At 40.3% G+C, this 26,212-nt stretch overlaps 1 protein-coding gene across 1 annotated transcript; it reads right to left on the bottom strand.

Annotated features, from left to right (window-relative positions):
- Positions 1-9,760: 9,760 nt before the first annotated feature.
- On the bottom strand, positions 9,761-24,524 carry LOC129456742 (involucrin-like). The gene is made up of 2 exons (XM_055226170.1): positions 24,350-24,524; positions 9,761-10,344 (listed from the first exon to the last, which is right to left on the bottom strand). Exons 1-2 carry the CDS (start codon positions 24,522-24,524, stop codon positions 9,761-9,763), a joined length of 759 nt encoding a protein of 252 aa, XP_055082145.1.
- Between the last annotated feature and the right edge of the window lie 1,688 nt (positions 24,525-26,212).

Here is a 26,212-nt window from a genome sequence, read left to right as displayed (position 1 = left end):
CTGAAGCAAAACTCTTAAATTATAGCGATTATTTCTTAATTTAAAGAAGGACTGAATGCTGGTATATCCTCGTTCACTAAACAGAATGGTCAACACTTTTAACTTAACTGTCCGTAAATTTTAATATATTCACTTTCATAAATAGTTCATTAGTCGGCTCGTGGAATCCTGCTTGATTAATTATTCTTACTGCCGTTTTCTGTAGTTTAATTATAGAATCTACGGCATTTCCCCAAATTTCTGAGCAGTCAGATGAATATGGAAGCACAAGCGTCAATATATATTTGTTGTTCCATCTGTGTCGTATCCAACGATAAATCGATATAGTGATGATCCTGAAGGCAAACCCACCTCCTCCTGCTTCTTCTTAGAGTTTAGACTCCAGCTGCTGCTCCTTCTTAAAGCTTAGACTTTAGCTCCTTCTTAGAGCTTAGACTTCAGCTCCTGCTCCTTCTTGGACAGCTCCTCTTTCTCCTTCTCAGATGATGCCTCTGTCCCTCTCCTCCTCTCTCCTCTTCTCCTCCATCGTCCTCCTGTTGGCGTTTGTACAGTCGAGTTTCTAACCACTTATAAAGATCTTAGATTCTTGCCTCTCCTGCTTCAGCTCTTCAATTATTTGGCCTGTTTTTTTTGTTGTTTTTTCCCCTTTCCTTTTGGCAGTTTTGCTGTTGGCTTTGGTGAGTTGTTGTTTCATAACGTCCGACACTGAGTTTTGCTTTCACCTCTTGAAACGCCGATGCTTCACGTTGGCGTCGCTCGTGCGTCTTTAGCCTCAGATCATGTGCCTTTTTGTCGCCGACCAAAACTATTGTATTAACACAACAAAAACAACAATATCCAATGTCACGTCTCAAGTTCCTGTTTTGATAGTGTGAGAAAAAAATGAAACAAGACAAAAAATAAGATTACATTCCAACGTTAGCTTTAAAACGACGCCGAAAGCTGTTTTTTTGGACGGACTTGACAATGCTGTGTGATACTAAGGCTGGAGGATCTGCCAACATGGAAAGTCAGTTTTGGCAACTACAAAATACAAAACACTGTAGTCATAACGGCCATCTGACAACTGCATTTATCATTTTAAAGTCTCGATCAATCTGCAAATCTTATATAAAATGAATGTATAGATTTGTTTATGCAGTTACACTAAAATACCAAAGGACACACATCTTGAAACTCATTTTAAGAGTCTCACACATCACACAAACTAACGACAACTGCCATGAAATCGGTCTTCTTCACGTCCTTGGTAAATCCCCCAAAACTCGACCCAGGCCTCTTTAGTATTCTACAATGAAATCTGTTTAAAATCTTTTATTACGAGCTCTGAGCAGATCTGTCAGCTCCACCGGACCGACGTCATTTACCTCAAAAGAAACACACAAACACACGGCCATGTAAAGAAGAACATGGAGAGGTTATGTGCGTGTTTTGGGAGAAAAAAAATGCCATAGAAAATAAAAAAAATATTTAAAAAATCCTCAAAAATGTAACAGCCACTTCTGAAAATTGCAAATAAAAAACATACATGTTATAAATGGTGAACTGTATTTTTATTTAATGCTTTTCCACGTTCAAAGTCATCAACCCACCTCACTCTGAATGTGTGTGTGAATGGGTAAGTGTGTTGCCCAAGGACACAATGACAGAATGCATCTGTGGGAGCTGGAATTGAACCACCGACCTTCAGTTCAGTGGACAAACTCTACCAACTGAGCTCCTGTCGACCTCCATTATAGTGTGGATTTAAATTATTAAAAAACAACGTGGCAGATTGTACCAGGCATTAAATCTGCATCTTCTTATGTGAATGATCATGAATTATTGATTGTGCAAAGCCAATAGTTTGCATCATGTATGTGTGATGAAAATGCACCGCACCACCCGGATCCAGCTCTTAAACATACTGCGGCGGATTCTATCACTGTTGATAAATTTGCGGTTGCGGACTTTCCAGTAGCGTAACTCCGCAACCGATTGTTCTATGGTGTAAATTCAAACGGCGTCTCAAAGCAGAGGCATGGGGCTCTTTAAATATGTTACTTATTTTACCAAAGATACAAACTCAGAAGCTGCAGAACTTCAGATATTCTTTAGCCGACGTTCCAAAAAATAAGACCTGGAAAATCAATGTCTTAGCTGCATCAACGCCTGATATTTTTTTTTTATAGGAAGGGCTGTAAAAACCTAACCCTAAGTACAATCTGCATAATCTCTTGTATAAATGTTGATTATTGTTCATATATGTAATTTAAAGTGTTTCTGATCTGGGCAGATGGTTTTTTCATTGTTTTCTTACATAAAAGTTACTCAAAAGTACATTTGTTTTTATATTTTTCTTCTACTTAAATTGGTACTACACACTTATTCGATGCATCAATGGAAAAAAATAAGGATGGATTTGTAAAATAGAGGTAGTTGTGTGAAAAAGGGCAAAAGTACATGTTGATACCTCCTTTAACATGATTTTTATGGCTAAAAAAAGAAAAAAAAAAGTCTAGACGAGCTACATTGGTCTATAATGTGCTCAGTCCTTAAAGGGTTAAAATAAAAGTCTGGAATCCAAATAATGTACTAAAAAATTTAAGTTAAAAAAAGTCACAAACTCAGCCTCACTCCTGCAGCTCCCTGTGACACAAAACTTTGAACCTGGGAGAAATATTTGGCCAAAAGGGAAACCGCAAAGGTGAAGATTATAAAAATTCTTTCGGTGTAGCCCCTCAGGAGACACCTCAGGCCATGGACAAATGTATTTTTCATCAAAAGGACAAACCGCTTCAGGGATTAGACATTATTATTGAACAGTAAGCACAGAAAACCAATTCACTTTGATGTTTAATGGAGCCTATGGGCGCGATCGGGCGCCAGAGTCGATGTATGTGAGGTAACATGTGGTCAGGACACGGAGAGACGCCAAACTACGGCAAAAGGAGGAGGAGCTCTGTTAGAATATGGTTAAACACACAGGCCTGTCAAACTGAACCCGTTTTCTAATGTGATTAAAAAAACAGACTCAAATACTACAACAAAATAACTGCATGATTCATGAACTGAGCAAATTATTCTCATTAAACTTGGATGGTTCTTTCAGATTTGACCAACAGAACAGCCAGGTCAAATGAGGCTTTTACCAACTGCGTTTACTCAGTTTGGTGAAGTCGCACCTGCCTCACACTGACCTGGCGTGTGTCGTTCGTGCCGTCATCACCTCCAGATTAGACTGTGACTCTGTACTGTGGGTTGGACGAGGGTGTGATGGGTTAGAATGACACGGTAGGCCCCGAAAACAATGCTCTGTTCTTATTTACAGGGATGGGAGTCGTAGGCCGTGTCCCAATTCGACAAAGTGCCCTTAAATGCGCCGTTGAACAGGGTACTTTGAATGAGTACTTCGAAAGGTGCATTGAAGAGTACTTTGAACAGTGTACTTCGAATGATTACTTAGAACAGTGCATTGAAGGGTACTTCGAATGAGTACTTTGAAAGGTGCATTGAAGAGTACTTTGAACAGTGTACTTCGAATGAGTACTTAGAACAGTGCATTGAAGGGTACTTCGAATGAGTACTTTGAAAGGTGCATTGAAGAGTACTTTGAACAGGGTACTTCGAATGAGTACTTTGAACGGTACTTCGAATGAGTACTTCGAACTGTGCATTGAAGGGTACTTTGAACAGGGTACTTCGAATGAGCACTTCGAATGGTGCATTGAAGAGTACTTCGAACGGTGCATTTGGCGAATCGGGACACGGCCACTATGTGATTCCGCGCTAAGAGAGAAAATTGTTAAAAACAGTAACAGGTTTGCAGTAACTAGTAATTCACGTAAGCCTTAAAAACAATATAAATACAATTAAAGTTTGCTAAATGTGTATTATTTTCTAGGTTTCTGTAATATTCCTGTTATTTCATTAAGTTAATCATATCATCAGTGATCAGCTGCTCAGCCTGGGATCCTGTGTTTTAGTGATTATAAAGTCTTCACACACCAGTTGGGAGATTTCGATGTTTCTCTTCCTCTTCACTGCGTTAAATCCTGCATGAGTAAAACAACTATAAATCACTCTAATGTTCGATTCTGCTATTTTCAGTCGTACATGAGCTCCATCCACCGCTCAGTTTGTCCGAAACGCTGCGGTGGAAACGTAAGCACTTTTCTCCTGTGTGGCTCTGGCTCCATCAGCTTCAGGATTGATTTTAAGATTCTGTTGATGTTTTTTAAATGTCTCCATGGGTTGGCAGCTCTTTTTCTCTGAGCTTCTTCTGTCCATGTTCCCAGAAGAACTTTGAGATCAGCTCCAGATCATTTTGGATGTTCTAAGGTTCTGGACCGGAGCTTTTACTGTCGCTGGTCCCAAACTCTTCCTCTGAGTGTTAGAACAGCTCAATCTTTACATGTTTTTAAATCTTTGCTGAGAACTGATTTGTCTGTTCTGGTTTTTAACACAAGTTGAGCGGGACACTTGTTTTATTGTGTTTCTGGCAGGTTTTAAGTGTGACTCTCAGAAAAAGCAGGTTATTTTAGTTACATCTTTAAGACAATATGAAGGTAATTTAGTGTTGATACGTTGGGATTAATACCAATTTGTATTGTAGCTCTAAGAAAATAATGTTTTTTTAATTTACGTATTTATTTTTTAGAGTTTAAGTCATGCCATTTTTCGATAAACTCACTGAAGAAGCAGTAGCACCATTTTGTTTGCAACTCCCACCTGCGTATTACGTGTACGGCTCGGTCTGTTTGAGTTATCGTTCTATTGTTACTGATTGTGTTGGTGTCGTCTAATCCTGACATCTGATGGGAGACTCTGTAATTCTCTGTTTAATGTCTCATTGTGCCAAAAACAACAAACGTGCAGCTGGGAATAGTTTAGAAACAGATTAGTCCCACTGGCAACAACAAAACAAAATGGCCTCCCTAAAGTCGTGTAGACGTCACGGAACTAATCACTCGTAGTTTCAGCTGAATTTATTTGGCACTTTATCAACATTTTTGTACAGTAAAATTGGCTTATGGTTTATCGCGAGGGTTACGTTCTAAAAATAACCCGCAATAGGCGAAATCCGCGAAGTATCAGCTTTATTTTTTACATTATTCTCTATGTTTTTGTCTGTCAAACCCCTCACCACACACTTTATACACTTTTCTCACACAGGCGTTAACATTTTCTCACATTTCTCTCTCGTTTAAACTCTCTCAAAGTTCAAACCTTCGTAGGCGTCTTTGTCGGTGCAGAACGTTTCATCGACATTGTGGGTTTTGTCGGGGAGAAAACAAATTGCAAACGTACAGCACTTCAGAGTCACACTGAGATCCAACGTTTATGTAAATTTGTCTGAACACATTCTGTACTGGACAGGAGACACGGCACGGAGGAGACTGATGGACAATGGTCTACAGTCCAACAGCCAATCAGGACGCACGACACAATGGTCTACAGTCCAACAGCCAATCAGGACGCACGACACAATGGTCTACAGTCCAACAGCCAATCAGGACGCACGACACAATGGTCTACAGTCCAACAGCCAATCAGGACGCACAACACAATGGTCTACAGTCCAACAGCCAATCAGGACGCACAACACAACGGTGAACCGCGATATAGCGAGGGACAACTGTATATAAATGGACATAGCTCATCATTGCTGCACTTCTGGCTCCACCGACTCTGGCTCTAATTCACTTTCTATTGAAAAACTGTGTCTCCTCTCTCTGTAAAGGCTCAGACTCGTTATTTTGGTCTTAAATGTTCATATTAACCCTCTCTACATGATCCTGATGTTTCGCTATTGTGTTTATTCATAACAAATCACTCCCGCTAGCATTAGCAACAGGTTTATCTTCAACATCCTCGCACCTGATTGGCTCTTTAGTTGCTATGACTCCTGTTTCAAATTCCAAATATGAAACTCTGCCCTAAATTCGCCCCGTACCTGCTCTAGCCTCGACGAGCTTCATTTGGAGCTAAACGACGTCTGTGATTTAGAAACATCAATATCGAGTATATCACTGTTGTGTCCTTAGGCAAGACACTTCCCTTACCTAACGTAGATCAGAATGTGAAATGTGTGAGTGAATGAATAATGCAAAGTGTCTCTGAGTGTCCAATAGAGCGCTACAAGAATCAATGCATTAATATTTGAACAGCGAAAGAAAACACGATCAGACGACGTGAGTGGAGTTTATAGTTTACAGTGATATTAAAGTGAAAAGTTTGAACAGTGTAGATACTAGAGTTGAGTTTACAGACAACTTTTCTTAAGTAAGAGCAGGTCTCGTCTTAAAGTTCCGTGTTGTGTTGACAGAGCGGTGGACAAGACGAGGGAAACACGGAAAATGCGATGAAAAATTATGAAAATCACAATATTAACACATCACAATCTAAGAAATGGACTCAAAATTGTCAAAATTATTAATAATACAGCTCCACCTACACTGAAAAAATGTATTTGCTCAGTCGACCTTCTTTTTTCAAACCATCAGACAGAGGAATCAGCTCCAGACTCTGAAATCATCTGTACATTTGAAGAATTTTGCTAGAAATTTGAAAAAAAAAAGTGCATTTTAGATCAAATGTGTCCACATCAGTCTGGTTCATTTGTATTTTTCTGTTTCCCTGTAAAAAAAAAACTGCAAATAATGATTTTTACATTGCTTTGGGCTGTATAAACATCATTTATTCGACATGGGGATATTTTTATTGTATTTTCCTGCTGATGTTAATGATGAAATTGTAATGAAATGTGTATTTTTCTGTGCGTTCACCTGGTCCAGAGTCTGCAGAGGGAAAGAAACTGAAGCTAAATCTGGTACAAATCATCTGTTCTTTTGTAAGATTAATGCATTTGTACGTGGTCCCTGACAAATAAAGATAATAAATATAATAATGAAGCTCAGTATAAGTTCTCTGGTGCTGTGTCTTGATGTTTCCAGGAGTAAACGTCTCTTCAGTCTGGCTCTGTGTCAGGGATGTGTCCGTCTCTTTTCCAGTGGGATTTCTGCAGCAGCAGCAGCTCAGGTGGAGTGTGGAGGTGGTGTCTGCTGTTCCACCTCTCGCCCTCCCTCCCTCTCCCTATACTCTCCATCTCTCCCTCCTCCCTGTTCTCTCCTGCAGTTTCTCCTCTCTGTTTCTCTCTTCTCTCCTGCAGTCTCCCTCTCCACCCTCATCCTCTCTCTCCCTCTCCACCTCTCTGTGCCTCCTCCTCCCTCCTCCTCCTCTCTCTCTCTCTCTCCACCTCTCTGTGCCTCCTCTCTCTCTCTCTCTCCACCTCTCTGTGCCTCCTCTCCCTCTTCCTCCATCCTCCTCTCCTCTCCCTCTTCCTCCTCTCCCTCTTCCTCCATCCTCCTCTCCCTCTTCCTCCATCCTCCTCTCTTTCTTTAACAGATGCTGTTACTGTGGTATTTTATAATTATTCTCTGACGAGGTTTGAAATGTAGTTTTTTAGTTTGTTGTTGTTTTTCTCTCCAGGTATCTGCACTTGGACAGTACTTGTACTTTGGTAGTTGTACCTGAACAGTACTTCTTTTTCAGGTATTATCTTGAATAATAAAACCAGCAGGGCTCCACTAAAGACATGCTCTGTCATCATGAGTAGTAAAAGTAGTAGTATTGGTGGTAATAGTAGTGGAGGTAGTAGTATTATTTGTGATTATGTTTTGATTTGATTTGTTGTTTTGTGATTTTAATGTCTTTCTGATTTTGTTAAGCTCTTTGAATAACTTTGCTCCTAATAAACTTGCCTTGCCTGGTGGTAGTAATGGTAGTAGTAGTAGTAGTAGTAGTAGTAGTAGTAGTAGTAGTAGTAGTGGTAGTAATAGTAGTCATGGTGGTAGTAGTGGTAGTATTGTTATATATAAGTCTTATCTAATAATATAAATCTACTACTAAAATCTACTAAATCTAAATAATATAAATCTACTAATCCATTATTTGCCTAATGAAGCATCGATTGATTAATCGACTAAACGACTAAAGGACTCGAGTCACAATCTCCACAAACGTCATTAAACACTATTTGCTTGAAGAAAAGTGTCATTTTTTTTTCTTTTGTGGTGAAACGCGTCTCCCGCAGCCAAACAGGCGTCAGCGCTTGTTACTAAAAGAAAAATATTCTTTCTGTGGCACATTTCAGTATTTTTTTCTTTCGTTAACAGTCGTACTTCAGTGTTTTTTTGGATCTGTTCTGGTCGTTTTAAACTATCGCCGTGGTGAAGTGTTTCGTTCTTGTTCCCGTTGCACTGTGCAGGTCATAAACACACACACTCTCACTGCAAATATATCCAAGAAGTACATGATTACCGTTCAGCGCCGGGTCAGGTGCATATTTGACACGTCTTTGTATAAACTCGGCTCCGTTTCAGCTGCTCGTGTGGCTCAAGGGGCAGAAAAGAGGACAACGTGTGTGAAAATCAGCCCAGCGTCTTGAAACCTATTGGTCAAAACGACACAACGTCCATCTGGCCTCGTGTTTATTCTCCTCCTCTGGGCCTCTACCTCCCACAATGCATCTGTTTCTGCTCTGTGCATTTTAGATCTGCGGCGTAGATTAGGTGCTGCTGCTCTTGACTCGTTTCCCGTGGGATCGATGGCCAGAGTCAGTCAAACGGCGTAAAACTAAAGACTTTAGTGTGTCCTGTGTCCTGGGGGCGGGGCCAGAGGGCGGTGTCGCACAGATAAGTGCAGACGTTTCCTGATGAAGACACTTGAAGGTCACGAGGAGCAGAGACTATGTCAATACAACACAAAAGTGGCTGAAGGTTTGCGATACCTTGATCATGTTGTGTTGCCATTTATTTATAAAGAGCACGGATCAGGAAGTCCGTCGCCTCAGGGAAACAGAGACGTGGGATGTTAATTATGGAGAGTTTGGGAAGTGGGGCTGTGTACAAGGAATGGGAAAGTAGTACATCCATAATGAAGAGAAACATACAGAGACTTATTCTTATAGAAAATCAACTAAATATGTTACAGTAAATCCCAAAGCCTTTGTCTCTCTATAGATTTACCTGAATAAAATAATAAACATGTCCACACTGTAATAAATACAACAGTACAAGCCAACTTTAAAAGAGCATCTGGAAAACACACGGAAAACACACGGAAAATGCACGGAAAACATACTGCTCATCGACAAAATGACCCAGTGTAACTCAACATGATTTTGTTTTAATGAAAGTCATTAGTCAAACAGCTGAGGAGAGACTGAGAGAGACTGAGAGAGACCGAGAGAGACCGAGAGAGACCGAGAGAGACCGAGAGAGACCGAGAGAGACAGAGAGAGAGAGACCGAGAGAGACAGAGAGAGACAGAGAGAGACAGAGAGAGAGAGACCGAGAGAGACAGAGACCTACAGATCGACAGACCGACAGAACGAGACAGAGACAGAGAGACAGAGACAGACCTCTGATCCATGTGAAATGTCACTGTGGAACTGGACCAGAGTCGGAGACAATGTCCTCATTAATGTCACTTAAAGTGTTTCATTCAGGAGCCTCACATGTGGCTCAAGTCTGGATCATTTTAACAGACAAACAGCATTAAGAGGAAGTATTTATGTTACATTTCACATAAGAGACATGTTTTTAACAGTGATACAGTCCTCAGTCTGGACACACAGGACAGGAGCCGTCTGTGAGGGACATGTCACTCTTTTTAAAACCATCATCTGGTCTTCTCTTTTCTCTGCCTTTGCACATATGAAACAAGCGGATTCCTCTTTTAATTGAGGACTTATTTTGGTATATGCCCGAAACCTCCTCTAGTGCATGTGTGAATCCTCCTGTACGTCTGACTCCTCCTGTACGTCTGACTCCCTCTGTACGTCTGACTCCTCCTGTGCGTCTGACTCCTCCTGTGCGTCTGACTCCTCCTGCGCGTCTGACTCCTCCTGCGCGTCTGACTCCCCCTGCGCGTCTGACTCCTCCTGCACGTCTGACTCCTCCTGTGCGTCTGACTCCTCCTGTGCGTCTGACTCCTCCTGTACGTCTGACTCCCTCTGTACGTCTGACTCCTCCTGTGCGTCTGACTCCTCCTGTACGTCTGACTCCTCCTGTACGTCTGACTCCCCCTGTACGTCTGACTCCTCCTGTGCGTCTGACTCCTCCTGTACGTCTGACTCCTCCTGTGCGTCTGACTCCTCCTGCTCGTCTGACTCCTCCTGTACGTCTGACTCCTCCTGTGCGTCTGACTCCTCCTGTACGTCTGACTCCTCCTGCTCGTCTGACTCCTCCTGTACCTCTGACTCCTCCTGTACGTCTGACTCCTCCTGCTCGTCTGACTCCTCCTGTACCTCTGACTCCTCCTGTACGTCTGACTCCTCCTGCTCGTCTGACTCCTCCTGCTCTGGTGCACATAATTAGGCTCGTTTCTCTACGGGCCTTAATTGACAAAACAGCCCATTTGAACTGGGTCCAGACCCGACAGTCGCTCCAGGCTGTGTTTGCTCCACAGTCTTTAGGGAAAGTTGCACAGGTTTGACGCAGCTCTGGAGCAGCTCTGGAGCAGAGAGAGTTCAAGTTTAATAAGAACAAAACAGAGATAAATCACAAACCACTGGGATCAAGTCACTGGAAATAGACGGAGCTTTGAGCTCAGGACATATCTGCACTGGGAACGTTCACTCGTTCACCACTGGTTGGAAAAAGGAGTAATAAAAACTGGCTCTGAAAAAATAATAATCTTTTGATTTTCCAAACTTGTCATTAAGCAGCAAAGTGAAAACACTGCTATGATGTATTTGGTGAGTGTCTGTATTTAAAACATAAAGAGTAACCTGACATGTGTTTCTATTATAAAACTCAAAGTAGGTTTTATCTGTGATCTGACTCCAACCGAGCTCACAGTCAGACGCACAAACACCACAGTCAGACGCACAAACACCACAGTCAGACGCACACCACACACAACGAACAAAGCTGTGAACATGTGTTTCGTGTAATAATACAAAAGACGGCAGCACTTTCATCTACGTTTGGGCTTTCAGAAATGTATTATAGCCAGATGGACAGTGAGTAGAGCAAAAGCATCAAGAGAACAGGCTCCTTCAAGCTGCATTAGCAAAGTGCAACGGTATATGACACTTTGGGACGAGGAGGATGAGACACCGGCCGAGCGATGGGGGTTTACGCTGCTTTACTTCACCTCTATAGAAAATCAAAGTACTTTCCAAAGTGTATTTTAACATTTTACATGTATATGCAACAGTAAAAGACAAGAAACACCAGAAAAGCTGAAATTCCTGCGTGTAACCAGCATTCACGAAGACAAACAGTTGCTAAATTTTCCCAGAGGACGTTTTAAATCCCGACAATAGAAAGTATCAGCTCTGGGATCAGTCGGCACTATCCCGTGACGGACTGCTCTATATTTGGACACTCGCAGAATCCCTGAAAGCACAAGAGACTCACATCGGCAGGAGCTGGAAAATATCACATTATTCAGACTCAAAAAGAAACAACTCAAAGGTGTGAGGAGAGTCTGGGGCTGACGGGTCGTGATAACCCGACTGTTGCTCATCCTCAAACGATTTGGCGTTATTATCTTAATCACGCGTCTTTGGCAACGGATCGTGCATCATTTCACGACCCGCACGAGGTAATAAAAAGCCACAGAACAGAGAAAACGGCGTGATTCAAGTCCACCGTGACCTTATAGTTTCACTCTGAATAGCTCCGCCGCTTTAGAGATGAAAAAGTGCTACCCTTGAAAAAAATCCAGAGCTAAAATAAACGGCAATCGCTTTCCGTTTAAGCCCGTTTCCGCGGCGAGTTCACCCTTTAAAACTCCAACAGTGCAATGAGTTTGAACTTTAAAACTCATCTCTGGTTTTTCCAGCGTAACCGCGAAACGAGAGATACTTAGCGGCTCCATTCATGCTGGAAAAGCGAGCTCATTATCTCCTCTGATTAAAATTACAGTATCAAAATGTCCCCGCCACACGTTTAAGTTTTGTTCATTTTTCCTGTGTATTCCTGACACACACACACACACACACACACACACACACACACAAAAACTACAAAGTGGAATCACAAAGGTCCTGTTAGATTCATTGACTGTATTTTGTGACGTTTCAGATACATGAGGATGAGAGCGGAGTTTAAATCAGAGTCTATTCACCGCGCTCTCGTTGTGGAACGTTACACCGGGTCTGATCACCCGAGACGCACAGATAGTGACGACCTTTGTTCAGTGTAATACAAACTCTATAAGCGACAGACAATTGTGCTGCTCATCGCCTTGGAAATGCTTTGTAGAAGTGTGCGAAATTATCAAAATATTGGTATATCGCATCGTTTGATTTAATGATACTGTGTCGATATCATGGGCTGCTGTATCAATATATATATATGTATTTTTTTAGATATTTTACCACATTATTCTGTTCGTTTAGAGGAAAGAAACGTTGAAATTTGACATTTAATTCACCGTTTTGTTGATTAAAACAGGTGTATTTCATATTATCTTTGCACAGACAGAGGTTTAACAAAAAAACGTTCAGTCTCTCAGTTGTTTTAATCGATATGTTGTGACGCTTCAGAGCCGTAAATGTAAACGTGGAGCTCGTTTAAACTGTGGATGATTAATATCGACCGATGCAACAGTCTGGTGTGTGCCTCTAGTTAGAAAAACGCACTTTATGTTTATTCAGCTTCAATAAACAGAAGATAAACGCAACGTTAATGTTTATGTTTTGTGAAAATGGGGTCACGAAAACCTTCATGTTTCACTGAATCGTATCGTGGCTTATGCAAAATCTTAACGATACCCAGGCTTACTACTTCACTGGGAATGTTCCACAGTATGACATTATAGTGTCCATCTGTGGAGAGACAATAACGCACAACCTAATCTCAATAAGACAGAGACATAGAGACAGAGACAAGGAGACAGAGACAAGGAGACAGAGAGACAGAGACAAGGAGAGACAAAGAGACAGAGAGACAGAGACAAGGAGAGACAAGGAGACAGAGACAAGGAGAGACAGAGAGACAGAGACAAGGAGAGACAGAGAGACAGAGACAAGGAGAGACAGAGACAAGGAGACAGAGACAAGGAGAGACAGAGAGACAGAGACAAGGAGACAGAGACATAGAGACAGAGACATAGAGAGACAGAGACAAGGAGACAGAGAGACATAGAGACAGAGACATAGAGACAAGGAGACAGAGAGACACAGAGACAGAGATACATAGAGACAGAGAGACAGAGACAGAGAGACAAAGACACAGAGACAGAGAGAATAAGAATACATATGTTTCCAGTTGTGTTTTGGTACTAAAAACATTTTTTAAAAACCCGTAATCATAAAAAATAAAGCTGAAAGTTGGATTAAAGCCAAACTGTGGGACATTTTACACTAAGCAACAGCATCCCCGAGGACTAAAGCACTAAAGCGCGCAGCAGACTGTCCTCGTCTTCAGTCTTACGTCTCCATGTCGTGTCTTTTCACTAAATGTGTTTATATTCCAGCGGCGGGACTCGACCCAGTGAACGTCGTCATTTACAAACATCAGCTCTGCAGATTATTACATTTACATCTTATTACATAAATGTTTTCACTGAGGGTTTACACTGGAAATATCAGCAACATCACAGCAGAACGATTATGCAACATCGTCTTGTGTTACAGTTGTTTCCTTCTCATTTACCCTCTTGATTCGTGCGTGTTTGAACAATTTTAATCCTTTATTTTCACCGTATTTTCTTAATCAATGATGTGCCCATGAGTCTTTTTGGTGCAAATGCAAAAAAAAAACCCCTGCTGCTCGCTCGTGTGACGTGCAGATATCCATCGGACGTGCTGACTCTTCACCGTGAGGACATTTACGGCGACGTCAGCTCCCACCGGGCAGCGCCGTTTTCAAATTATAACATAATGATCCACGAGTGTCGTAGATTAAAGCTGAGCAGACACTTTTATATATTATTTCTCCAGTCCATATCATCTATTTTTACCAAATGTTTATATTCCAGCAGCAGGATATTACATTTACATCTTATTACATGTATGTTTTCACTGAACTGACTGGGTAATTGCCTGTAACGTCGTCAAATTGCGTTTATATTGGAAAAAATATCAGCTGCATTGAAGAAATAAATGCATAAAAATGACTATATGACAAAATGTATTCAAAATAGCGGCAGTTGCAATGGGTTAAAGTGGATTTAACCTCAACGGAAACATTATTATATCCAAAAAGTTGTAATTTGACGTGTAAATACAACGTTAAAATAAAAAAAATCAGTCACAATGGTTCACAAAACTTATGCAGAGATATAAAAGGATTAAATCTATAACTGTTTCCATGTATTATAGACTCATTTTGTCGTAAGTTTATAGAAAGGAACAGTTGAAATTTGCCCAAAAACTTAAAAAAAACACTGCGAAAAGTAATTGAATGTGAAGAGAAGTCAACCTGCACGTTTGGAGATACGAGTGGGCGTAGAGTGTTCAACTAATGAGCAAAAACGGAGCGATTCGGCGGCTTCGGTTACAGCTTCCTCAGGCAGAATGTGACCCGTCTGACAGATATTCAGAGCAGGAGAACGATGCAGCGATCAGCCCGAAAAGACAAACATCCCTGTCAATGAAACGGACTGACAGTTTCACAGTGTAATGGTTTTATTTTACAGAAAAAACCAAAAGGAAATAACCTCCAGGGAGCATAGACGACGAGCGAACGGCACATTTCAGGAGATAAAACGTGAACTTTGACCTGGATGTATATGGATATAACACAAATAAAGATGCAAAGACTTTAACGCTGTGATTATGTAACGTGAGATTATCATTATTATTATTGACATCCTAGATTCTCTTTTTGCCAACAGATCGTCATGCCTGAAGTTTGTGTCCAGTTTTGTGAAATCAAACTTCCTGAATGATAAAGTTAAAAATATATATATTGTTTTTAACTCTAACATGTTATTGTTACGGCCCAGACCTCCAGCTCCTCCTACCGCTGTTAAACTGGCACCTGATTGGCTCCTGAGTCGTATTTGCTCATCGGTGCGACGCCCGAGAGTAGAGGTGTCCAAACTATGGCCCGGATCCCAAATGCGGCTCTCAGACCGGTGTTTACTGGCCCTCCGACCTCCCGCTGATCCGGCCCAATTGATCATAAGCAGCACTTTTTACAGCAAATTAAACTATTTCTATCACTCTAACCTCAAACATCACATTGCATCATGAAACAGCCCAAAAGTGAATGTGTTTTAAGGTTTATTAACACACAAACCTGTCAAAGGTGTGGATAAAGCGCCGCACTGACCCTCGTCTGTGGCTCTACGCTTCAAATATGTTTTAAGATGTGGCCCTTGATAAAAAAATAAATTAAAAAACAGTTTGGGCCCCTCTGAGCCTGGAGCCTGGTCAGTCCTGAGTCTAAACCTGCAACTACCACGCCTTTAAAAGCCCCGCCCCCTGTCGCTCCTGAGTCTTCACCTTCAGCTGCCACACCTTTAAATGCTGCCTAATGCTCCACCCACAAACCTGCAGCTGCCACACCCTTAAAAGGCCCCGCCCCCTGCCCCTCCTGGGTCTTCACCTGCAGCTGCCACACCCTTAAAAGGCCCCGCCCCCTGCCGCTCCTGGCTGCTGCGTTCTCTCAGTGAACAGCACGCCGCCTTTGCTCCGCACCTCTGTGATTGAGCCTCTTCTTGTTCGTTTTTACAACATTCCTTTTTAATAAATTCTAAAGATAATTTCCATCTTGTTTTGTTGCTTCCACTTTCCCACTGAGCTGAGTCATAACAGTTAGAACGTTCCCTCGATGTCATCCTCCTTACGATTAGCTTTAAGATTCTGTCTAATGCTCCGCCCACACGCCTACGTCACCCACACGCCTACGTCACCCACACGCCCACACGAAAATCCTGCATAAATACACAAAACCATGACACAGACGGGTCCACAGGAGTTTGAAAACGGGATGTGAAGAGCCGTAGAGTCTTTAGTGCGATGCAGCGGATGTGTGATCACGCTCTGAAGGGGGAGTGAGCGAGCAAAGAGAGGGGAGGAGTTGAGTTTTTTGATTAGGCTGAATTGGAATAATAAGTTTTGCTTCTAAAACACAAACAAATATCAGTCCTTAAGATTAAATTATGGCCTAAATCATCAAAATTATGGATTAAACGGACGATCTTAACACCACATTTTTAATTACGTCCTCGCTCGTTCCCTTTGTGTGAACGAACTGTCAATTTAGGTGCGAACGATCGAAATCTCAGACTTTCCTGTGAAATCAGGCTCAAAGCTGCCAGTTGTGTCTTGGTTTTGCATCAGACCTGGTTATATTAAAACACAGACACTAAGCTTTAAATAAAAGATGAAACTGTTGTTATATTTTAAACCCGGGGAGCACATTTATAGCCCGAGTCTCTGGAGAACATGTTCAGAGGAAACATAACTCATTAATTAAGTGGACAAGGGCTTTAATAATAGATTATATTACATCGAGAATAAATGAGCGACTCAAACGCACAATGAAATGATTAGACTTAACGTTATGTGAGTTTAACTGAACTCACTGCACAAAGGGAAGGTTTATTGTGGTTAGATGCAGGACATTTTTGTGCACAGCGTCTGAAATGTCTCCAATGTTTTTTTGTTTTTAATGATTCATTTGTGAACAGCTGCAGATCAGTACTATTTGTGTGGAACTACCAGTGCATTTTTAGTCGGTTGGGCTTTTGTTTAAGGTGATCGACGCTTTAAGACAAACACAGAGGAGTTTGAACGTGAACGACACAGAACAGACGGGACTGAAATAAAATAAAATGTATTTGACAGAAGCCCAAACATAAGGAGACACTGTTTAATGAAATGAAACTGAACAAAATAAACCTTTTTAAACAAAGCCCCTGTCAAGTGTTTTGACTTTGTGTGAGAGAGTTCAGTTTTTTTCTTTTTTAGGGTTTAGTTCAGTTCAAAAAACGCAAATTCAGTTCGTAATCTCACGAATCCAGAATCCATGGACCACAAGGAAAAAACAAAACTGGTGAATCCAAACAGCTCGACGTCAGAAGAAAAATCAGAGACAGACAGAGGGAGGAGCAGACACAGGAGCAGACAGAAGATCAGACAGCAAACAGAGTGACTATGATCTAGTCTAAATAGATGATTTTAGATGTAATGATTTTACAAAGAGCTAATTAGTGAAGTGACGAGACTTTAATCACACGGGACCAGGACATGACCCTGGGCCCAGGACAACAAGAGAAAAGGAGTTTTTAAAAACTCATGCACATTTTATTGGGGTTAAATTTTCATCTGTTGAGTTTTTCATAACATTTTTCTTCTGCATTTTTTAGTAAAACCACTGGGTCTGTGATAAACTTTAATTTAACCCAGTGTGAACATATTTTATATTAAAAAGAGAATTTACGAGATCATTCTGCAGCGAGGACGATCTTGTGACATTTTGATCACGTGAGATTTGGTGGGATTAGATCTTGTCCCATTGTTGGTGCAAAATGAGTTTTTAAAGTCATGTAGCAGTAAAAAACAAAACAAACAAAAACCACTTCTATCTATCAGCCATTAGCACGTTAGCTTCCCTTTTACACAGGAAATAAACAAAACAGCATCAACGGGAGCCTAAAAAGGACATTTTCATATTTCCACATTTGGATTCAGAGACAAACGTCAAAGATGTCGTGTGTTTTATTGGTTCTTCACAGGGGGCGCTCTCTCTCTCTCTCTCTGCTGCAGTGATGAAGGACAAAGCTGCAGTGAGTCGCACAGATTCAATGGTTTTGCTTCAGTATTTCTATTTGTATGGGCTGTTTTTTTGTTTTTCCTGGATGTGATTGAACTTTAACAACAGCGCCGTCAAATAATGAGTAAATAAATGTACTTAAGTGTAGAAAGTCACGACAAACCACTCAACTTTCAGTGTCTCCACGCACTTAGAGAGCTTTTATACAATACAATTTATAATGCAATTTAATTTGAGAAAAATAATCATTTGCATACTTTTGAAGACAGGGATGTGATGTTCCTCTGGATAAATGTTTTTGCTAATTTATTTTGTGATTGTGAGGAATTGTGAGCAGTGAAGGAGCAAACGTGAAGGTTAGAATACTTTAATTTTTTTTTTTTTTTTTAATATATATATATACTTTGGCATCCAATGTGGGCAGCAAAGTAAGAATTTAATTGTATAGGGAAATGTGTTTCTTTACTGTGAACATGACAATAAAATCTTTGAATCTATGTGATCCTAATACTACGCTCTGTTCTTACATAAAGTGATGATGAAAGAAAATATTTAAAAACAGTAAAAGGTTTGCAACAAATAGTCATTTATGTAAGCCTTAAAAACAATATAAAGTTAGTATACAGTGAAAAGTTTGCTAAAATGTGTATTATATTCTATTTTTTTGTTAATCATATCATCTGTGATCAGCTGCTCAGCCTGGGATCCTGTGTTTTAGCGATTGTAATTCCTTCACACACCACTAGAGGGATTTCCGTGTTTCTCCTTCACTGTGTCAAACTCCTGTACGAGGAAAACAAATATAAATCACTCTGAGGACTGATTCTCCATATTTTCAGATAAAGGTTACCGGATGTGCGTTTGTGACTTGTGTTTTGAGACATTTTGTTGTTGTACGAGGGTGAATCCTGCGGAGAAACAATTATAAAATCACTCTTAAGATTCTTCATATTTTCAGGGATGCAACACAAAACGCAGACTGGGTTTAACGTTTGATGCTTGCTGTAAAAAATACACAGAATTATATAATTTTGTCCAATGCCAGTCCTCAAACTTCAGCCACACGTTTTTCCTTCGTTCATTGTGAGAGCGTTCTTTTTGGCACATGTTTTTCCAGATGTACGCAGCACTTTTCAAAGCTTTCAGACTCTTTCCTTTTGCTGAACCGGCCCATCGTGCATACACTTTGTGACGCATCATCAAATATTTAATAAACACTTAGAAACAAACTTCTCCAGGAGCACAAAAAGTTGTTGTGAAGTATCGGAGGAAGAAAAGTACTGCATTATCTCACTGGAAACTGCAGCTGGAACAAGAGGCTGATGTTTTTAATGAGGCAGGATAAACTATAGACGACAAATCAAACATTTAAGCTACGAATGTAATAATCCTCCCTGTTATTTGGTGACATAACAGTTACTTTTCTGATTCTCTGTACAAAATACACAGAGTTTTCATATTTTCATTTTATTTAAAGTAACTATTCACGCAGGCGTTAAGAACACACTGAACGTCGACTCCCTGAGGTTTCATTATAACACTGTGAAAACTGGAATAAAACTGAAATAGAGCGGATTTCAATCACAAAACAGTTTCCCCGTGTCGTCAGCGTCGTTCTTTGTCCTGTCCAAAGACTGTTTATATAAATGAACATATCTAACCTGCTAGACGCCAAACAGGAAGTGATCATGGACGCACTTCCTGCTCCATCGACTCTGTGAACTCTGTGGACCCTTTTTTTCTGTAACGACTGCTGTCAGACTCATTTTGGTCTTAAATGTTTGTATTAACCCGCCACATGATCCTGGGGTAAATTTTTTTGAGATGAGTTTATTTTTTAAGTTGTTTTTAATTATTTTATTTATTTTTTTAGCTTTTTTAATTATTTTTTTTATTTTTTTTAGTTATTTTCATTTTTTTGTCTATTTTCTTCTCTGTTTATTTTTTATTATATTTTGAGTTGTTTTTTTGTTGTTATTGTTTTTTGTTTTAGTTTTTTTTTTCTTTTTTTGTTGTTATTTTGAGTTTATTTTCTGTTTTTTTTTTGTAAATCTGTCCTCTCTCTGTCTCTGCTGTCTCATTCTGGTCTTAAATGTTCGTATTAACCCTCTACATGATCCTGGGTTTTTATTTCACTATTGTGTCTGTAAATCAAGATATAAACATTAATAACAGACACATCAGGTCCTTCTTTCCCCGAGGTCGCTCTGTTTGATTGAATCATGTTTGTTCATTAACATTTATCGTCTCAATCAAAAATATTAATAAATCAATAAATAAAAACAAAGTTGACAGTGTTGCTCGCTCGCTTCCTGTTAAAGCAGCAGTGCGAGTGGGAAGGGGCGTTACCTTCAACAGCCTCGCTCCTGATTGGCTCTTTGGTTGCTATGATACTCGTGGCCAGAATTCACACTTTTTATAGAGTCTATGGTCCAAAGTTATACAATTCTATATTAATGGACAAAACTGATGGGTATAAATTTCCCTTAATTTAACTTTTCTCTATTGCACAACGAAATAGTCATCTAAGTAAAAAAACTAACTTTCCTTGAGCGCTACGCCGGCAAAAACATATTTAGTGAGGAAATTGTAAAAAGTATAACAGGTGTAAACTGCTGTTGGTAAATGGTTTCTATATAGAGCTTTACATCCAGGAAGTGCTTTAACTGCTAGCCTCTTTTGAGCTTCATCTGAGCTTCATCTGAGCTTAAATCTGAGCTTCATCTGAGCTTCATCTGAGCTTCATCTGACCTTAAATCTGAGCTTCATCTGAGCTTCATCTGAGCTTCACCAGAGCTTCATCTGAGCTTCATCTGAGCTTCATCTGAGCTTCATCTGAGCTTCATCTGAGCTTCATCTGAGCTTCACCTGAGCTTCATCAGAGCTTCACCTGAGCTTCATCTGACTCCGTGGGTGACGTCACACTCCACTTCTTGACACTCTCTGGTCCTGTCTCTGCAGTGATATTACTCTTCTAAAGTTGAAAGGTTATCCATTCTCTCTGACGTTTGTATTCACTGTTGAGATTTTTCGCAGCAGCTCAGAGGAAATTGAAATTTCTAAGCAGTGTCATTATTTTAAATGAAAGCCGCTGTCAATGTGAGCCGACGCACAATGAGCTAAAAGCTCCTTTTTGTTAGCATTACTTTAGCCTGTCACTCCTGATCAGACACACGTCACGACTGAGTTTACTGTAGGAGATTTAAATGAATATTTTATCAACTGGATTAAATCATGATGACACTTGAGTGAGAGGATCAAACCAGAGCAGATTTAAGATGATTTGAAGATGAAGACTGAGGACGATTCATGAGACGTTATTTCTGAACGGCGAGACCTCGATGTACAGATTACAGATTATAATGAGCATTTTGTATCTATAGATCAGAAGATACGTCAGGAAAATCTGATGTGATGCAGCTGGAAGTCATTATTATCATTTTTCAGGTGAGTTCTGTCCCTATTGTACCTTCTGAATATGCAAACTCCATGACTGCTGCCCATTTAAAACATGTTTTCTTTGCATAGGAAACAAAATGTCATCAGTATCTCACTCATTAAACCACAACACAATATTCCTTTGTACGACACTAATATCACTGTTTATTAACCTCAGCTGCTGTGGTTCAATCCTTATCTTCAGCCAAGAAAAGGTCAATTATGTCATGCTGCTAGTATAAAAGAAAAATAATATTACTAATACAAAGCGTGCCTTGGGTTATTTGGCTTCTGTAATGATAAACCAGCAGTGATTGATCTAATAACACAGTAGTGAGTCTGTGTTTAGTCTTTCAAAACAGCAGCCGTGGGTCCCGCTGATGAGGGAAAGCAAAAAATAGAACCATTTTCTTGGAGCTAGATCTGAATTTTTGTTTTGACACAAACCAGGTGCACTTTGTATTTTCCTGTTGCCTTCAAGAGGTAAATAAATGTCTGATTCTTCTGGATTTAAGCACTCAGAGGCGAACCAATAGGAGAAGTCGATGGGAAAAGTGTAGAGAAGTACGAATCACAATATGTCAGTGACTAAAGTAATACAATGCCCCCTGCTGGACCACTTCTACGTCCTGATGAAACCCAAAAGAATCAACAAAACAAAAGGGTGAAAATCCTCCGTCCTCATTTGAGACGGTCACAAAACTATCATCACTGTTCGACGTGGCCTAAAGTTTCTTAACGTGTAACACCAGGATGAAGAAGACCCGCCTCACAAACACACTGAGGTCCTATAAAAGCTGTAAACATCTCAGGACTCTCTTCTGTCCTTCCCAAAGAGTCCGTTGCTTCATTGTTCACTTTACCTTTGTAGAACTCATTAAACCTTCTGACTTTATGTCTCAGTCTCTTTGTCCTGTTTGACGCTTACACCAGAAAAGAACATTTGAGACGGTCCAACCAGTCGTTTTGTATCACGTGTTTGTCAAATGCAGAAGACGTCTCCTCTCAAAAATATTAGAAACATTCAGAGAAATATAGAACTCATTTTACTGAGATAAAACAATCCTAGAGATTATAGAACTCATTTTTCTGAGATAAACGGTGCAGAGCATAGAACTTCGACAGTTGACTCTGCTAAAATCTGTTGTTTCTCAATCTTTTGTTGTTGTTTTTTTTCTTTTTTCTTTTCTACATGCACACAGCCATGTTACTTTTGTCACAAACACCGTGCATCTCTCTGATTGGTTAATCCGCCTGTCAATCACGCCCTGAAATCAGGAAAACAGGATCTGAAGTTAAGATCCAGCTCCAAATCCACTCGTTTTTGTCCAGTTTTGTCAAAGCGTGTGGTTTTCTCTGGTCAGATAACAATGTCACAAGGATGGGGTCCACAATGTAAATATTTCCACTCACGAAAACTGAAGTATTCCTCAAAATCAACATATTTCTGACCCCAGGTTCAACTTCAAACATCTCGTTCATCTCAGTGCCGTAAAACTAAAGCCTCTAATGAAGCAGATGTTTTGCACGGACGACGTTGCGTGACACAGCAACGGGAAAACGGCTCGTATTTACAAGATGTACACAATATTCCAAAGTCTGTAAGCATTTCTACATTCACGTGGGGAAGTTCTGAGATGTTACGTAGCGGTTCTGTGGAGTACAAACTGTATGATGACTCCAGACGGGTAATGAGCCGTGATAATGCACAGGCAGCAGAAAACACCAGGCTCACCACATTTACAGAGGACATTGAAAACTACTTTGACCAAACGAATGCTGAGTCGACTTATACGCAACGAATGTGCAGATTCTTCAGAATAAAATGACCCAATTCGTCTGAAACAAGAAAAAAATAAATCAATCTATTAGTGAATCTGTAACCACCACAGTGCCTCATCCATCCAGTTGAAAAGTAATGGAGAACGCAGTACAGTACTATAGGATTTTTTTTTATTTTTTTTCCACTATTCAAAACAGAAACGTAAAGATTTGTGTCGATTCGGTAAAAATGCAAATACGATCAAATGAATCCTGGTTCCACTTGGTCTTCTATATCAAAAGTAGGGGTCGCCTGGATTACTGCAGTTCTCTTCTCTTTGGTCTCCCACAAAAAACACTGCATAAACTTCAGCTGGTTCAGAATTCAGCAGCTCGCATCATCACACGGACCTTCATCAACCACATCACACCCATCCACCCATCCATCCCACAGCACCTCCCCATCTCACACCACGTCCAATATAAAACCCTGCTCCACACATTCAGACCTCATCCATAACCCTGCACCTCCACACCTCTCAGACCTCCTCCATATTGCCACACTCTCTCCGCTCCTCTTCCTCTCTCCATCTCTCTGTTCCCTCAGCCCGGCTCGTCACCGTGGGGAGCAGGGCGTTCAGCCGCTCTGCTCCCCAGCTCTGGAACTCTCCCCCCTGACCTCCGCAACACTGACACACTCACACTTCAAATCCAAACTCAAATCCCACGTGTTCAGACTGACATGTTCTTTATGATCCACACCTGCCCTGTCCTTTTTCAATGTTTTTATCTGAAAGCTTTTAACTGTATGTTCATAAATGTTGATTTTAACTGTCTGTATATGTATATATATTGTATATATTGTATGTACGGTGACCTTGAGTGCCCAGAAAGGCGCCCTATAAATAAAATGTATTATTATTATTATTATCATGGTATAATTTAACCATTATAACTCACCTCGACTTTTGTTTTTTCTGTATTGTCCTTTGCTTTGTACTGTTTTGTTTTTGTTTGTTTTTTATCACTCTCTTGTCTGTTTCTTTGTCTCCTGTGCGTGTTTCTATTTCTTGTCAAGTCCTGTTATGTTTTGTACTGTATTTCCCATAAATAAATAAAGAAAAAAAAAGAAAAAAAAAAGGGATTTCTTATTATTATAGTATTTAAATCAGTATCTTTGTCTGGACTGAGGCTCTGCTCCAACTGCCCCAACACAAAGAGCTGCACCACAGACAATCAGATCAATATTCAATTTCCTTGTAGAAATATAATCTAATTTCATCTTGATTAAACGCCGTACGTGTGCAGTACATGTCAGAGCGACGCGGGGGAAGTCTGTGTGATTTGGACCGAAGGCTGAGCTGGTTACGTGGATTTTGGCTCAACTTTAAGAGAACGTTTGTGGCTAATGCTAAAGGAGTCGTTACGCGGTTTTGTGCTGTAAGTGTAGAGCTGCTGCAGGTACGTCGGGATGAACGGAGCGTCACGGTGGGAGGGGAATCGCGGCGTTAACTCACATAGATCAGACGTGTCAGGAAGAGCGATGGCCTTCTTTACCGTGAGCAACACCGGAAGATTAGCACCGATGGATAACCTGGCCATCCACTCAGTAAATGTACGGCTGAGGCGACATTACTCACTGTCACATTGTTTTAACTCAACAATGAAACAATCCAAACGCGTCATATCGAGGTCAGAGGTGCTGCTAACACACAAAGGAGGAAAAGTTAGATCTTAAACTGTTGGATAAAAGAATACGAACAGGTAAAGGGGTGGGGAATATTGCGAAACTAGAATATTTATCCGATTCCCGATGACGATATTGATGATAAAAATGTGTAAAATGGGCTCGTAAATGTTGTGGTTGGGGTTTAAGTTGTAAAATACTTGTACGTACACTCTTAGAAGATCACAGTGTGTGTATGTTCTTTAATCCTGGGGTGATTTATGACCCCACAAAATAACTCACAATAAAAATAACTCGGACATTTCTTCATCAAATGGGTTAAAAATTGGGCCATTTGGTTCATGTGGATGATTTGTGTCAAAAATAAAAGTTGATTGAATGAATGTTGATTGTAAAATAAGAACTGTCTGAAAAACAAGTTACGTTAAAGTTCAATTTGACCCCAGTTTGTTTCTCTTATAACTCAGATCAACTTAATTTCCACCTCTGTACTCGACAAACACAGGACAGTGATGGAAATGAAGAGCTGCAGGAGATTTTGAGGTTCAAAAATGCACAATCTTTACTAAAATATGGCCTATTAACCAACATTTTAAAAAACAACTAAATAAATACATTTGGTATCTGTATATTAGTCGGAAGTCAGACTGAAAATAAGCTCCAAATTGTAAAAAAAGTTATAAGAGAAACAAATTGAGGTCAAATTGAGGCCAGAGGAACTTTAACGTAACTCGACTGGGAGAAAAACTGAGGTTAGAAATGGGCAAATACAAAAATATTAACAATTATACTTAAAAAAAACAACTGTAAAATGGTGAGACTCCAACTGTCAAACTTATAAAAGTCGTTCTCTTGCTCCTTGAAAATGTGTTTTGCAAAGACATTTGTCATTTCAAAGTCACAGTTCCAGCTCTGAATCCCATCTCCCTCATGCATATGTATGTGACGTGAATATTACGCTCCAACTAATGAGTATTGTTCGCTCTATAGTGTAGTCTTGAGATTAAGTCTTCTCTGATTGTCAGTAATCATTTTGGGTCTTTTTAATCAAAAGGTCCACAGCCCGTCCTCCGTCAGTAAAGCCGTGTGCCGTGGAGCAGAGTTCAGACTATTTTTGAGCTGAAATATAATGATTAAAAGTCTGTTCTGGACGTTCTCACTGACAGGTTTAAACACGTCTGCTGGTGTCGCCGTGTTTGTTTTGGTTTCGCCTTCACCTTTGGCTCCAGCTCAAACCATAATTCTACACTTGTGATTAATCCTCATCTCCATCTCAGAGCCGTCCAAATGGATCAGTGTGAGTTCATCTTAAGAATTCATGTTTCTGCATAAAGTTTGGACTTTTCTACATCACTGCATGATTTTTACGCCTAAATATTCAAGAGTGCAAGTGTCTCAACAAGTGCCACGTCAGGGTCTGATGTTTCTGATTTTTAAGGAGGCCGTCGGACTCTTGACTTTGAAAATGGACGGTCTCTGCGCAGATTTACGCCGCCATTTTAAACTTCAGGCGCTGCCATCAAACACGATTATAGAGAGTGACTCGTTTGACCTTTTCTGAACATGTTGATATAATAACTGTTGAAAATATAATTGTTGTAAT

Source organism: Periophthalmus magnuspinnatus, chromosome 13 (genome assembly GCF_009829125.3).
Source record: "Periophthalmus magnuspinnatus isolate fPerMag1 chromosome 13, fPerMag1.2.pri, whole genome shotgun sequence".
NCBI lineage: Eukaryota > Metazoa > Chordata > Actinopteri > Gobiiformes > Gobiidae > Periophthalmus > Periophthalmus magnuspinnatus.
This window is presented reverse-complemented; position numbering and strand designations above follow the sequence as displayed.